Genomic DNA, 16,448 nt, shown 5'->3' with positions numbered 1-16,448 from the left:
CTATACTGTGACATTAGGACCTACACAGACCGCAGGGTGAGCGCCCCCTACTGGCCCCACTGACGCCTCTTCCAGCAGCAGCCTCAGCTTTCCCAGGAGGTCTCCCCTCCAGGTACTGGCCAGGCTCACACCTGCTGAGCTTCAGTGGGCTGCCAGCTGTGAGCCGCAGGGTGACATGGTGGCTAATGCTGAAACACCTTCCCCACACCATATTGTGGCACCACAGCCATATTGATTTCTCGGACGGTGATGACATTTTGCACACGAAAAGGCGACGCCGCGTCTTTAAGACGCTGGCTGACGCTGGTCACGTGACGGTAAAAGCAGGAAGCGGAGTGTGATGGAGACGCTGGTGCTGTAAAGCAGAGCTGGAGCAGCGCTGTACCATTTCCACCATGAGTGAGGAACACTACCTGGAGCTGTGCGATAACCCGGTCCAGTTTGAAAATGCTTCTAGCGTCAACAACGTCTTTTTCGACGAAGCCAACAAACAGGTGAGGCGTGTCAGGGGGCAGAAACTATCGGGGCGCGAAAGAGGCGTCATCCACAAAATTAGATTTTTCTTTGGAAACTAACCTCAGTTATTTGCTTTTATCTCTTTTAAGGAGCGACAACACGTACTTGGTTGTTTTTAAAGACCTTAATCTGATAACCTAATTCAGTTGGTGCATTGTTTGCCAATATGCTGAATATGTAACCCGTACTGTAAATAATTATGGAAGATTAATCTCAGTGTAAACATGTATCTTCAAGTTTTAAGTCAGGCGGGGACTGTATCGGAGTTACAGCTCTGGTTCCAATAGCGACGATTTGTGATTTTTAACCCTGCTCCTGGGAGGACCTCTGTCTCTTCTGGTTTTCGCTTTAGATAAATTCGTGCTATAGATAATCGTGCGGAAATTGATTTCAGTTTCTCTTTTAACTGTCTGAATTGTTTTAAGATCTTAAAAACGCGTACGTTTACGTAATGAGTATCAACCCTGTGCCGCTTCGTAAATTTATGAACCCGACTCATTCTCCTGCGCTATGGGACACGTGACCACAAGCAGTTCAGCTGCACGAAAATAAAAAAAACAAATGTTCCATACATTATCGTCTCTTCATCACGTTTTGAAAACTTAGTTAAACAAATTTAGTAATATGCAACAAATTCTTAATTATCAGCTTATAGGAGACTATGCGAAACTTTATTTAGTAATATGCAACAAATTCTTAATTATCAGCTTATGAGAGACTGTGTGAAGCTTTGCATGCAGAAGGTATTGGACATTATATGCTTAAGAAGATTTTTGAAACCAAGGACTGGTTAGAGAAAACGTCCATATACAATGAGGAAAAATGACAAGTCTCAGTTAACACAGGTGGTCAATGGAGCAGAGACCGTGATCTCTCAGGAGCAGTGTTGAGGAATATTGGTGTAAACGATGACAAGCCAGTTGTGCATCGCTGATTTTCAACATATGTACTGTACATGTATTATTAGGGCAGATAATCAGTATGGAAAATCAGTATTTGGGTCTGTATTTCTTTCTAGAAAGAGAACAGACTAAACTGTTTCGATATGCATCAGCCCTTCTTTCGTGCAGTTGTTATTTGTGCCAGTGTTCCTCTTTAGCTCTGGAACTCTCTCCCCAAGGATATCAGAGAGTCACCTTCCCTAAACTCTTTCAAATCCATACTCGCAACCTTCTTTAGAAGAGCCTTTACTGAACTGGTTCTGTTCTTTACCCCTCTGCTCCTGCTGTGTTCAGTACCCCCATTTACTGTCTCCTCTCATTGTGTGTTCTCATTGTTTACCTTGTGTATTTTTTGTTGCTGTCATTCTGTAAACAAAATAAATCGTTTTTGATGCTAGAGCAGTTGGTGATCACTCACACAAAGTTATCACTCAGGTTGATTCATATAAGTTCTTAGGTGTACACATAGACAGTAACCTGTGCTGGACTACTCATGTTGAGAGTGTTTGCTCCAAAGTTCAGCAGCGCTTATATTTCCTGCGAAGACTAAGGGTGTTTGGGGTTCGAACAGGAAATAATGCTACTCTTTTACCATGCTGTAATCGAGAGCATTGTCAGATATGTTATTACAGTGTGGTTTTGCAATCAGTTCATTTTAAATCGCAAATTACCTGCCTTATCCAGACAGCTTTGAAAGTCATGGGAGTGAAACAGCATCCCTCCCTGCAAACAATCTTTGAAAAATCCCTAATGAAACAGGCAGGAAAAATTATATCAGAGCCTTCCCACATCCTCAACTCTGAATATCAACTTCTTCCTTCTGGCAAACGTTTTAGGGTTCCCAAATGTAAGTCAAACAGATACAAACATTCCTTTGTTCCACTATCCATTAAAGCTGTCAACGTAAATGTCAAGGATAAACACAATTTTGACTCTTACAACCCACTTCAGTGCAGTGTGTTTTGTGATGTGTTAGAAATGTTACATGTTGTTATGTGGTATACTGTACATGTGCAATAGAGTGATGTGCAATGTTTTTCTTATTTTTTTGTAATAGAATAATGTGCAATGTTTTTCTTTTTTTGTTTGCATTCTATTTAAATGTACAGGAGTGCTGGGTGTCCATAAAACAATTCCCTCAGTGGACAATAAAATCTTATCTTAAAGTGTTTTGAGAACCCACCTTTAAATGTGCTATATAAAATAAAGTTTATTATTATATTACTCCTCAAGGTGTTTGCGGTGCGGTCTGGTGGTGCTACTGGGGTGGTGGTGAAAGGACCAGATGATAAAAACTCCATTGCTTTCAGGTAAATTATAATTTCTAAAACATCATGGATAATTTCACATTCGTGCAAAGTTTAGTAGAGAGTAGTAGTTTATTGCCATATTCACACGTACATTGGAATTCTTAATTGTGCTGATCTCCCGGGACGTACACAGTACAACAGACAACAGGAACAATAAATATATTATGGAAAAATAAATATTTACGGCCAGAGGACTTGGTTGTGCTACGATATATGTGTTTTTTCTTTGCAGAATGGATGATAAAGGAGAAGTAAAATGCATCAAGTTTTCTTTTGGAAACAAGATTTTAGCTGTCCAGAGAACATCAAAGTCTGTGGTAAGAATGGTTTCAATGTCAGCTTTCTTTTTTAAACCTTCGTTCGTTAACACACTGAATGTTTTTAAGAACGAATTTCATTCTGACGGTTAATAAAAAGTTAATTTTGTATGAGATTAAAATTCTCACAGTAGGAATAATATTTATTAAATGTAGATCCTCTATATAAATTAGATAAAAGCAACATTATAAAGATGAAGAGAACATCTTATTAATGTGGACAAAATAATATTTACAGTCATCCTCCCTGTCCTCTGTAGAAGGGTTATCTTTCAGATATGAAGAAGCTGCACAAACACAGCTTTCTAAATTGATTTTCTTTCTTACCTGGAGATATTGGTATAATTTGTTTTTTGCATCTAACAGTTATCTAAATATAACGCTAATCTCTTGTCTGTCATTCAGTATTTGTAGCTTTTGCTCAATACAACTGACCATGATGAAAATGACTCTTGTCTTCTGTGTCGTTTTTTGTTCTTTAGGAGTTCATCAATTTCATTCCAGATTTGCCTACTATGGAATATTCTCAGGAATGTAAGGTAATGTCAGTCTCCAGGAGTCTTTCTTGAAGAATGTGATGAGCTTGGGGGTTGTTGAGTGTCTAAAATCTGTTTTCTTTACACCTCTAGACCAAGAATGCCAGTGTCCTTGGATTCTGCTGGACCAGCTGGAATGAGATTGTGTTCATTACTGACCAGGGGATTGAGTTCTACCAGGTATGAGCGATATTTCCACATGTGTGAACATTTTCAGACCCTGTAATTGCGCTGGTCACTTATTCTAATCTCAGGTGGGCTGTAGATGAGTTGTATATCAAAATGAAATCTTGAGTGCAGTTTGAAGAATTTTAAAAAGGCTGAAAGAAACTTCAGGTAAATTGGACGTCAGAGTCAGTGTCGCGGCTTGGATTGGGGCAGACTGTAGGCTGCAAGACTCACACCATACTGTAAGTGCTGGCTGTAACTGGGTGAACAGTGGGGCTGCCCATTTCACTTTTTTAATTAAGCCATTTGTGGTTGAAAGTGAAGCATGGCTGTTCTGTGTTTTTAGTGCAGTACTCTGAAAAAACTGTTTGTTTCAGGTGATCCCGGACAAGAGGAGTCTAAAACTGCAGAAGAATCAGAGTATTAATGTGAACTGGTACATGTACTGCCCTGAGACCTCCGTCATCCTTCTGTCCACCACTGTGCAGGGGAACGTGCTCCAGCCCTTTGTGTTCAGGGTGAGATCCTGGAGGAAAGTTCCTTCAAGCACACACACAGTAGGCAAAAGGCATTTGTACAGACAAGGTTCAGGGTACCTGGAGCACTAACGTTTATTTTTTTTAAGTTGTAATGTCCACATATTCTAAAGCATAATTTGTGTTTATGTTGACACTGGTTTAATCCTGTTGGATTTATACTGGAGGTTTCACTCTTGTTACCCAGGGACCCCAGTAAGAACTTTTCTTTCACTCACGCTGGGTATGTGAAGTGGAGTTACAGCCAGTACATGGAAGAGTTAAAAGGGTGAGATAGAAAACGTTGAAATACCAAATGTATGTTTTGTAGCCAACATGAGGCCATATCTCGGAAGCTTAACATGGCTGGCTCTGGTCAGTACTGGGATGGGAGACCTCCAAGTAAATCCAGCTTCCTGCTACGAGTGGCGTGTTGGACTAGCAGGTGGCCCTCTGTACCAGAATATCCTAATGACTTCATTGCAGTGATCGTAAGAGTAGGGGTGTCAACCCCGATGTTCAGGCTAAATTTCAAAGTCTTGGCTTGCACAACTTTCCCTCTAAATTCCCCCTTCTCTGCCTGATCTTGTCCACAGTGTCATTACTGCAGGCACATGATGACAGCTGTTTGTCACTCGGCTGGGTGCTGCACTGCAGCAGGGAAGGAAGAGAGTCCCTTCTCTATGTCAAAAGTGTATAAGTACTACATTTTATTGGTTTCTCGGTGAAAGAGAGACTGATATTTTTGTTTGTTTGTTTTTTTGTTACCAGAATGGGACAATGTCCAAGATGTCAAAATTCGAAATCGAGCTGCCAGCAGTCCCTAAGCCAGCCAAGCTCAGTCTGTCAGAGAGAGACATAGCAGTGGCCACCATGTGAGTATGACGTGACGTTCTCAATCTTTCTGCTATTCTCTGTCCTGAAAAAGATGGACCCCACCTCCCCACCTCCCCATTCCAGAAAAATGTTAGACTTGTATTTATGTTGATTTGCTTGATTTTAGATCATCTAGTTATGTTTATTATTCCTATCTGTGGTTATAATGCCCGACACTGGGGATTCAGTGCCGACTGGAGGAGAGACAAATCCCTCATTAGCTGCACTCCATATCTGTGAGCACCCAGCAGCCTGCAGAGGGCGCTGTGTCTCTTAGAATCAAAAGATCCCATCAGTGATCGTCGGTGAATTGTTGCTTGGAGAATCCCAGTCTGTTCAGGACATGACTCAGGACTCGGGCTCAAACCTGTGATCATGAAGGCACTTGCTTGACTGCAGCAGCTGAGTCTCTAGACTAGACTAGCGAGTCAAATAGTAACAAGCTCATGCATTCAGTGGTGTAAGAAAGTTGGTATTGGTTCCATACTTGTTAGAGTGAACACCTTCTGAAGCTTGTTTCATTACCAAACTGAGAACTAAAAACCACAAAAGCCTATTGGAAGAAGAGTACTCTTCTTTATTCAACATCTCCACTCCATTTAAATTGGTGGCCCAAAGCTTCTTACTAAAAAATGAACTTGAATTATTTTTTATTTCTGCTCCCAGAGTCTTTCTACACTCATGTCGAAATGTAATGTAGCTCTATTTGTAAGAAGCTCGGCTAACTGCAATTCTTATTTATTCGACACACGCTTGACCTCATCCCTTTTGTGTTTGTTTTTTTTCCTTCTGCCAGATACGGACAGCTTTATGTGATGTACCTGAAACACCACTCGCGAACAGTCAACAGTCCAGGGGCAGAGGTGGTGCTGTATCATCTGACAAGGTAGCCTCCGTTCGTGTGGGGAGTGGCGTTCGGACGGAGGACGTGTCGCTGGAGTGTGGCCTAACAGTTCCTGTTTGTACCACAGGGAGGGGGCCTGTAAGAAGACACATGTGCTCAAGCTCAACACCACAGGGAAGTTTGCTCTGAATGTGGTGGATAATTTAGTGGTGGTGCATCACCAGAGTTCTCAGGTAAGTTTGTGTGCTCATACGTGTTGAGGTTTCAGTAACTGCGGGTCACGACCAAACCACCGACTTGAAGTGGAGACCTGTGGACAGATTGGCCGTGTTGTAGTCCATTCTCTGAGGAGCTGGAGGAGGGGAGACTTTAATCAATAAGGAACCAGGAATTGAATCTTAATTTCACTCTGGACCTCCTTTTCTCTTGTCTGAGATTGAAGATTGAAGTGCTGTGCTCATAAAAAACAAACAGCTCATCTGTTTTCACTTTCTTTTGAAATACTGCATACCTGTATTTGTGATTGCCCCCATCTTTAATTAATTTACCTACTAATTTTCAAGCACCTGACATCACATTGGTGTGGTTGAAAGGAATCCTAACTCATCAGTAAGCCATGTACCAACTGCAGAAGATCTGCCTCTTCCTGAAAGCTGCTCTCAGTGCACTGTTTTCCACCTGGTTGTGTTTCTTGAAGGGCTCCGGAGTGGAGCTGTGTCAGGGTGGAAGGCAACAAGTACAGGTTAATTCCACAGAGAGGTCAAATCAGGTGTGACAGCGAAAAAAGACTCCGCTGTCAAAGTGCTGTGCTTTTTTCCATCTTTCTAATTCTCAACCTCAAATCAACGTCTGCATTTTTCTCTAGGTCCTATTTTTTACTGGACCCAGTGTACCCTCTCACAGATGCACAGTACACACAATTTAGGAAGATAAGGGTACCTACACATGTGTACCAGCACGCATCTGTACAGTATATGGCATGTGTGTTTAAGTTGAATCCAAATGATATGGTCTTTATCGGGTCCCTTTATGTATTCACAGACATCCATAATATTTGACATTAAGGTCAAGGACCCAGACAGCACTCTGAATGTCCATCAGCCAGTGCTTCCTGCTCGCTCAATCCATCCCTACAAGATCCCCTTGAGAGGTAGGCTGATACCTCTTTGGCCACAAGTCTTAAGCCCTTGAGTGCAAAGGCAGTCTAGAAGTTGCTCACTTGCTGCTCCTGTCTCTCCAGGTCCTACGGCTGTAGGCTCACAGACTCCAGTACCTTGTGAACTCTGTATCCTTACTCTACACCATTGTAAAAGCAATCTGACCACTTTAATTATGCCTTTAGCACAAGCTGCAAAGGATTGTGGGAGCGCAGAACAGGCTACCTCAGACATGTTGTCAAAGACAATATCCTGGTTTCATGCAAGAAATGAGGATGAGATCCTTAGGTTAATTACCAGTTAACTACAAAAGGGTATAGCTGGAATGAATGGTCTCCTTTGATTTGTTTCCTTTATGTTCATGATGTTTAGGATGATATTCGATTAACCAGTCAGAACTCTTTTCCTTTGGGAAATTGAGGTGTGCTTTTCTTTCTACTGCTGCAGTCGACAGTTACCTGATTCTTAATAATGTGGTGAGACAGATACAGATTTCAGTGTAAAACTTTGATCTTTCACGAGTTGTTATTCTGGTTGTGTGAGCTACATATTTCCTTTAACATCCAGACTCTTCCACTTGGAGCGTTTTTCAACCAGACATTATCATCAGTGCTAGTGAAGGTAATCTTTGGAAAGGAATGTAATTATGATGTGATTTTCTTTTGCTTTGTTTAAAAACGGGTTACCCAGTAGACCTCTGCAACATGCATAAACTGAACCCGAATTGAAACTTACTCTCTTTATATTAGTGGTAGAAATTAAAGGGGTGAAAGTAAGATTTGATAGTTTGAAGATTTTTATTTACAATCCTCAGAGTCAGTATAAACCCCGAACAGGACTTCTTTTACTCAAACATGTTTCGCATGTCTTGCATATTTTATGCTTTTGTGTACTGAAGACTGTGCTCCTTCATTTGTCTTGTAATTGCAGTGTCTTTCTTTATTGATGTCTCTGATGTTAGGATACCTGTGGTATCTCCAGGTGAAGTTACAACCAGCAGTCATCCTTCTGAAGGATAAAGGAAAGCTAATGGACTTTCTACTGAGAAGAAGAGACTGCAAAATGGTGATACTGTCAGTCTGTTCCCAGAGTATGTTCTAACTTTCTCTTCCATTTACTTTTCATTTTTCAGATATACAGTGATTTTATCACTGCCTAAATAGATGCGGTGAAAAAAATGTAGATATAACTCTTAGGATTGGTAAAATGTACTTGATGCAATACGTTCTGAAAATGAAAATGACAGCTGTACAGTCATACCTGGAATAGCTACATCTGTTGTGCCACAGTTCCGGTTACACAAGAACAAAGAGCTTGTGTTGGTAGAATAACATTCTGTTGTCACTCCTCTGGAAGCGAGTCCTAAGCCATGTGACGTAGGACTCACACCATGTCCCCTCCCTGCTGCAGTGCTGATTGGAGGAGAGAGGGGCAGCCTGCCTGTCATCGCCACTGTTTTTGACAAGCTGAACCAGGTCTACAAGGAGTACCTGGAGGCAGAGCAGAGCTACACCATGGTGAGCATGCCTGTCGTTCCTCACATTGCTGAGGGGACATGAACACAGCTGTGGCGTCGGGCACATTGCACTGCTACAGGAGAACTGGCAGCGTAAACACTGGAGGACAGGATGACATTTGTGGAAAGGAATGAAATCTATCAGCCAGACACATCACTATTAAGGAACAAGTAATAGATTTATTCCGTGCTGAAAAGAGAAGAAAGAAAACACAACATTTTGGCTGTGGAGCCTTCTTTGGGCATGGCACAGCCAAAACGTTGTTTTCTTCTGTTTTCAATATGGAATAAACCTATTACTTGTTCCTTTGTAGCCTGCGCATGCTGACGCAGCTACCCACCTGAACTATGTCACTATTAATGTGGACTGAGTTCATGGCTTCAGAAATCCCCTACCTACCCTTAAGTATGTTTTTCCTCATACAGAACATGCAGTCTCTTGTTGTTTAATAAGAGTTTTTGCGATTTTTTTCAGTGTAAACAGCTCTTAACAGACGATCAGTTTATGATGAACAGAGACAGGAGGGAATGACAATGCAGCCGACACTCTCTCAGCAGAAGTTTGATTTTTTTACCCAAAGCAGAGGTGCAGTTGGTTAAATTGCAGCTGACACTAGAACGAGGACAAGCACAGAGCTGATACCAATCGCAAATCCCATTTAGGTTTTTCGGCACTTTAGGCAAATTTAAGAACATGCCTCAAAAAGAAAACTGTGCGATTAAGAGCTCAAGTGGAGCAAAAACCATGAGAAATCCCAGGGACCCCCAGTGCTCTGGAGTGGAGCTGTGATGGTTGCTGTTAGTCTCGACTACTATTTAAGGACCGTCATCATTGTCTTAACATGGTGGCGTCCCAGTATGTTTCTAGTATTTGGCTAGAAGTGTTGTGAAAACGCTTGTTCTGAATTCTTCGAGTGCGAGTGTGGTGTGAGCAGTCGTGTCTGTCGCTGCTCTCTCAGGCTGTGGAGTCGGGTCAGAGCCGAGGGAACCCGTCACTGAAGAGGCCAGTGCGCACGCAGGCAGTGATTGACCAGTCGGACATGTACACTCACGTCCTCTCCATATTCACGGAGAAGAAGGTGAGGCGCAGGGGTGCTGGACCAGACATGCTGAGAAACCCAGCTGAATCGCCGTTCAAGGGGGACTGCAACGCTCTTTTTGTATTTCTGGATTAGAAGGAAACAGCCTTGATGAGTGCCTTTCAAACAACGATTACAGTATAAGCATGTGAAACCTCCCATTTACATCACAAAATAGACAAAATTCGCAGGTATGCACAGCACCACGTTCTGACATTCATAATTTGGCCATCAAACTTCTGGAGAAGTGAAGCGGCTCATTACATCATAAACAAGCAGACCTGTGAATACATCTCTTTTCATCCGTCTCGATTTTGAGACGGTTTTTGGTGACAAACATAACCTTCTCGTTGACTCTGCATGCAGATCACGCTGGGACATTTCTGCGATGAAATGTCTGCTGGACAATCTGTACTCATTTGCTCATACATCACATCACGTTAGTCATCACAGCAACTAGTGAGCAGGAAGGGCTGCTTTATGCAAACTCCCAGGGGGGGCAGGGGTTTGTAATGACAATGGCAACTCTACAGTACTCTCCCAAAGTTCACAGTTTTGTGCTTGATTTGGAATTTGTAAAACTTTGTGATACCGTCGATTCATTTTTTATTACTGAGACTTAATAACTGGACTGAAAAATTGGTTCTGCAGTTCCCCTTTAAGACGGCATGCAAAAAGAAAGTTGTATTTCATTTAGCAAAACTACTAATGCACTCATCGTGCATTGTATTGAGCAGTGTAATATTACATTTATGCTGTGTTATCATAAGAAAATGGATGCATATAAAAAGCATATAAAAAGCTCAAATTACATCATTATTATATTCTTAAATTGTTTTCCCTGCCATAGATGAATCATGCATAGATTCTGCTAGTAGTATTGTGAGCATTGTAGGTTGAAGACCTTATATGTAATGAACTATGCAAACAAAACCCTTTCTTGTTTAACAGGATGTATCCCACAAGTTTATCATTGCAGTGCTGATGGAATACATTCGATCTCTCAACCTGTTCCAGATCACCGTGCAGGTATTGTGGCACTTCCAGGAACATTTCCATTGGAGCTCACGTTCTCTCTACAGTTGCACAGTATTCACCATCTGTGTTGTCTTACAGCATTACCTGTATGAGTTGGTCATAAAGACCCTCGTTCATCACAACCTGTTCTACATGCTTCACCAGTTTTTGCAGTACCATGTTCTCAGTGACTCCAAGCCACTGGTAAGTTACCTCTTAATTTTTATGATTATGCACGTAAGGAATCTGGGATAGCGTGTTCTGCTTCTTGACATTTCCTAACAGCATCCTCTGTTGAAAAAAAGTTTAACAGTCACAAAAATGACTGTAGCCTTCATATTTCTGTCTGTATTCTGGTTCTAGTGCATTCACCTGAGACTTGTTGTTTGCTCACCAAGATAGTCAGGGGAAAAAGATTCACTTACTTAATATAGGAAAGGAATTAAACCCAAGTGCTCCTGTAACGGAAACTGGGGTTTGTTTCATGCCTTAGTTTTACTGTGTTACAGTTATGGAGTCCACAATGGATTAAATGTGCACATTTTAATAGTGAGGCTTTAAAGGCAGTGGAAAGCAATTCACTAGAACGGTAATGAATCTGCTCTTTTGAATTATTGTGCATGATTCCCGAGAGTGTCTTTTCTGCTCTGAAGGCCTGTCTGTTGCTGTCATTGGAGAGCACCTATCCGCCTGCTCATCAGCTCTCCCTGGACATGCTGAAGGTAGGTGTCTACCTCCCTTCTTCTGCTGAAACTGGCTGGTCTAAAGTGTTTGAAACTTACTTTAGGGGAGTTATCGTTTCCTCTAGCCTTCAGTGCAGGTTACGTGTAATACAGGTTTACTAGCATAAAAGGAATCTAAATGTTTCCTCGATTAAAAAAAAATAATCAATGCAACTGATTACCATGTGTCTATTACAGTTTTTACGAAGGTTCCTCCCCCGTTGGTCTGTTAACCAACAAAGAGCCCCAGTGACACATGTAACCCTTCGTATTTCAAGATTGTTAGAACAGCAATGTCAGATCTTCCACAGACCTGTGTGGCAGGTGTTGGAGACCAGTCTGTAGACTTCTTACCGTGACTGCCTTCAGACCGACTACTCATTGTCGGAAAACATTCCTGCAACACTTGTTCTTCCTGAATGTGTGATACTTTCATTTTTATTCTTCACATTTCGGGTCAGGCTGAGACTCGATGCACATTCTTACCCTTCTGCTGTGTGTGTGTGGGGGGTGATTATAGAGAGGGGAAGTGGCAGGTCAGAGTGTTGCTGTATTTCGGGGACACTGTACAGTAAAAAAGGCGCCGTCGTTCAGATGAGAAGTAAAACCGAGATCCTGACTCTCTGTGGTCATTAAAAATCCCAGGGTGTTTCTCGAAAAGAATAGGGGTGTAACCCTGGTGTACTGGCCAAACTTCCCATTGGCCCTTACCAATCATGGCCTCCTAATAATCCCCATCTCTGATCTGGCCTCATCACTTTGTTCTCCTCCCCACTGAGAGCTGCACACTGGTGGTGGTGGAGGGGTGTCCCCATTACCTGTAAAGGGCTTTGAGTGGAGTGTCCAGAAAAGTGCTATATAAGTGTAAGCAATTATCATATTTTCCATAGTGGTTCAGACGATTCGAATACTAATAACTAATTTTCTTTTGCTATGACAACCAATGACACTCAGAAAGATCTCACTAACGCACATGAAGGCAACAATTGCTCCACAGAACAGTCCAGTGGACTGAAGTGCTAGTAAAGCATTTCTATTTTTCTCACATTTGGTTTCCTTGAACTATTAAGACTCGATGCCGGTTACTGCTTCCTCACAACGAAAGCAGACGTACACCAATCAAAAATTGCAATCACCAAATACCCACGCGGAAAAGGTCAAATGTCTTGGGTCTGTTCAAAGAAGCCAAAAAATAGACAGAATTCTGTAATTCAAGACTGGTACAGTAAGGAGCAATATAGCCTCGCCAGTTTCCAGTATGTCAATAGTCCAGGTAAGAATCATCATCCGGATCACACTGGGAACGAGCGTAAGACTGCAGGCAGCAGGGCCCGACCGTTTGAAGAGGAACTGGGAAAGACGGGGGTGTACTAAGGGACTGTATGTAACAGGCTTTCATTGAATAGTTTATTGCAACTCTTGCAAGATCAGTAGCTACCAATATTCCTCAGATGACAGAGGTGTTTCCTCAGTTTGAGAGTTTTCATCAAACTCTTCTCTGCAACATACTGTAGCGCCCCCATCAGGCAGTGATGCTGCAGTGAGCGGACAAGCAATGAGGCAGGTGATGTCACCCCCTGGAGTGCATGATGGGATAGATGGGAACCTGTCTGGGATAGTGGGGAGATATCAGGGACATCGTTAACTGTTGATAACCCCTGACAGGGGTTTATGTACATGTAGTACTAGTGTACGTGTGTGACTGTCCCATGTTTGTGGTCCCGGGTTCCCACCTTGAGCTGCCTGGCCTGTAATTCTCAGGAGTAATTGTAAGCTATTATTATTATTCGCAGAGGCTGTCCACGGCCAACGACGAGATTGTGGAGGTGCTGCTGTCCAAGCACCAGGTGCTGGGGGCCCTACGCTTCATCAGGAGTGTGGGGGGTCACGACAACGTCTCTGCACGCAAATTCCTCGATGCAGCCAGGCAGGCGGGGGATGAAATGCTGTTTTATACCATCTTCAGGTTTTTTGAGCAGAGAAATCAGAGGTTGCGTGGAAGTCCCAACTTCACACCAGGTAATTTTTAAAAATCGAGAAAAAGACATCAAAATGGCACAGCACCTTAACTGCGTTAGCAGAGGACAAAAGGGGAGTGATTCTGCACAAGAGGTTATGTTCTTCATCCTGGAGTATTTTCATCTCTCTGCCGATTTAATAATTTCTTTTCATTTACATGGTCTTCCCGATCTCAAAGCACTTCCCACAATAAGAGGGGACCCACTTCACCCACCACTATTAAGTGCAACACCTGCTTGGGTGACACGTGGCAGCAGTTTCTCGACAGCAGACCACACAGAGAACTAAATGAAGGCAGTACCTTCGGGTAGTGGTGTACTGCAAGCCCAGAGGGGCCTTTAGAAGAATACTGGGTACTCCTGACTTGCGAAAAGAGCCTTGGATCTCTAATGACCAAGCAGTCAGGACCTCTCTGTCCAGACGGGGGGATCTTTTCCAATTCTGGGGCAGTGGGATGAGTGGCACCAGCTGGTCCGAACACCCGTTGCCGCAGCAATCAGTCTTTCCTTGGGGGGGGGTCTCCCATCCTTGGAAGGGTCCGGCTTGGACCTGCTGATGAGATCGGACTACAGCGGGCGACGCTGCTGCTACTGTTTCGTGTGAAGCCCCTTTAAGCAATCCTTCCCCCTCCTTTACCGTTTATCAAGACCAAGGGCGGGCGGCTAGCGTCAATCAGAATCCAGAAAAATGCAGTCATTAGTACAGTTCCTTTTATTTAAAAAGCCTTATAAACAGGTTGGGAGCATCCAGAGGGGAATACGAAAACCTATCTAACCAACATGCCACTCCTTTCAGTAATAAAATCCGTTATCTCAAAATGGTTTTTGCACTGTACCCTTTTTATAATCGCACTTGAATCTCCAGTATTAAAAACTTTTTTTGTAGAAAGTAATTCTGCAGATGACAATGATTTGATTAACTGCTGTTACAGGCAGTAAAAGGAATGGACTCTGCTAGGATGCCATGCTGTTAGTCTACATTTAGCAACACTCTACATGTCTGACACATGACAACCGTAAAAGACACGTTTTCATGTCCTGGACCGTCATTAACTGAGCCTAATGCCAAAAACCTGTACCCCTCAACACCACTGACTGTTTCCAAAAGCACACTCTAGTTTTAAGGGAACTGAATGTTGGGTACATATCCTGGGTCAGAGTTTTACATAATGTAAGCACAATCCACACTCACTTTGTACAGAGAACAAAGGGTTAAGATCCCACATCAACCTTGTGATTTTTATTTCCACCAGGAGAACACTGCGAGGAACATGTGGCTTACTTCAAGCAGGTTTTTGGGGAACAGGCACTAATGAAGCCCGCCACGCTGTGAACTGGCTTTCTCACCTCCTTTGCCATTTTACAGTATAACCTGTACAAAGCTAATTTATTGTATCTGATCAAAGATGTTTTACAAAAATGCATTACTGCTTAATAAAGTTATATCTATTTACATTTTGTTTTGGCAAGTAATAAAAATATTACATTTTGGTATCCCCCTAAAAAAAGGCTGAGTGGAGGAAGTAGCAAAGGAACTTGCATTGATTGTTGCATATTGGAAGACTTTAGTGCATTTTCTTCTACTTGCACCCAAGCTGCTTCATTCTGTGACACCCCCTTGTTCAGGCACTGGCCTGTGCTTCATAATCCCCAGATGAGCAAAAAATCACTGAAAATCTTTTACTTTGTGCTCCTTGCATTCTTTTCCCCGGAGTCAGCTATTTAAAATAACAGCTGTGGAGATCATTCAGCTCTTGTGCCAGATAATTCACATCGTGAAGCTCAACCGTCCAGTGTGACTTGGTTTAACATCCTCGAGTACTAGAAGTTCAAGAGTCGCTCTCTTTCTGTGCCCAGGTAACGGGTATTAGCTGCCAGCACCTTCGCCTTATTTACTGACGGACCTGAAAAAAAGAAATCTATAATTACTGATGTACATACTTAGTCATCACATTGCAGTATAGTAGAAGCTGTTAACTTTGTTTGAATTCTGCCTTATCCTACAGACAAAAAGTTGCTCATACCTGATGAGATTTGACGACCCACACAGGAATCATAGTGAATTATATTTTTTCGCAGTATGTTGATGGTGCCTGTGCTCAGCTCAGCCATTGTGCTCCATAAAGATGAGTGTTCTGAGCAAAAATAGTGTAGCAGGCATAGGAACCCTGCTTTCATCCAGTAGTGCTACACCATGCAGATACAACTGCATTTTAAAATGATCAGGAAAATAAGGTTCTTTGGAAAATATTTTATTTAAAATATTTCACTTAACAGAGCTCATTGCTTGTGCTCTAAGGTCTACTTAACATGTGCAACTGCTTGAGAGATCTCTGCTTAAAAAGTTCCTCTTCCTGATGGGTTGCAGGCCCACACACCCAATTACAGAGCAGGTCTTACAAAAAGTTTGTGTTTTCATCAAGTGCAGACCCTTGAAGTTCATGGTATTGTTGTAGTTCCTGTTTAGAATGAAGAACTCTTTTTAATAACTTTATTATTTTAAGAGAATGTGTACTCTATCAGAGAGGAAGTGTCTAGTTTCTTTGAAGCAATGAGCAATGCAAACTTCTAGTCATGAACTGTAACTATTACATGACTCAAGACACCGATTAACCTTTTAACAAGTTTGTCTAACGGACAAAAAAAGTGATTAAAGCTTTATGGTAATGAAGCATAAAGTAAACTTTAACATGCTGACAGTATCTTGCACAATAGGGTTGATCAAACACAGTGAACAAAACTGGGCAAACCTGAAGACATGAGAAAGGAGTGAAATTAAATGAATGTAAAGGCTGCTACCTGTTTGCCTTTTCAGATTGCACAACTAAATGAAAATGTTGGTTGCATGGAGGTCTAGTTTCATAAACCAAATAAACAGAGTACAAAGGTTGTACTAATAACCCGAATCTCAGCTTA

General features: G+C 42.2%; 2 protein-coding genes across 3 annotated transcripts in view; one reads left to right on the top strand and one right to left on the bottom strand.

The window, feature by feature from the left end:
* The first annotated feature begins 305 nt into the window (after nt 1-305).
* On the top strand, nt 306-14,985 carry rmc1 (regulator of MON1-CCZ1). Its single transcript, XM_088642021.1, has 20 exons — nt 306-494; nt 2,691-2,767; nt 3,000-3,084; nt 3,567-3,623; nt 3,714-3,800; nt 4,166-4,306; nt 5,075-5,178; nt 5,976-6,065; nt 6,151-6,256; nt 7,065-7,173; nt 7,264-7,308; nt 7,748-7,801; nt 8,142-8,270; nt 8,591-8,697; nt 9,656-9,775; nt 10,727-10,804; nt 10,892-10,996; nt 11,446-11,514; nt 13,308-13,533; nt 14,786-14,985. The coding sequence occupies exons 1-20, from the start codon at nt 396-398 to the stop codon at nt 14,863-14,865; spliced, it is 1,968 nt and encodes a 655-aa protein (XP_088498147.1). The 5' UTR covers nt 306-395; the 3' UTR covers nt 14,866-14,985.
* npc1 (Niemann-Pick disease, type C1) overlaps nt 14,227-16,448 on the bottom strand; it is a 29,932-nt gene continuing 27,710 nt past the window's right edge. Inside the window, exon 25 of one of the 2 annotated variants that reach the window (XM_088642019.1) lies at nt 14,227-15,436. In XM_088642019.1, coding sequence (XP_088498145.1) covers nt 15,354-15,436 — 83 coding nt within the window. In that variant the 3' untranslated portion in view covers nt 14,227-15,353. Of the gene's footprint in view, nt 15,437-15,772; nt 15,992-16,448 lie in introns of those variants that run through there. The other variant, XM_088642020.1, reaches the window with a different exon arrangement.

The sequence above is a fragment of the Lepisosteus platostomus genome, chromosome 8, assembly GCF_059453375.1.
Source record: "Lepisosteus platostomus isolate fLepPlt1 chromosome 8, fLepPlt1.hap1, whole genome shotgun sequence".
NCBI lineage: Eukaryota > Metazoa > Chordata > Actinopteri > Semionotiformes > Lepisosteidae > Lepisosteus > Lepisosteus platostomus.
The sequence above is the reverse complement of the archived record's forward strand: the minus strand, read 5'-3'. Positions and strand labels throughout refer to the sequence as shown.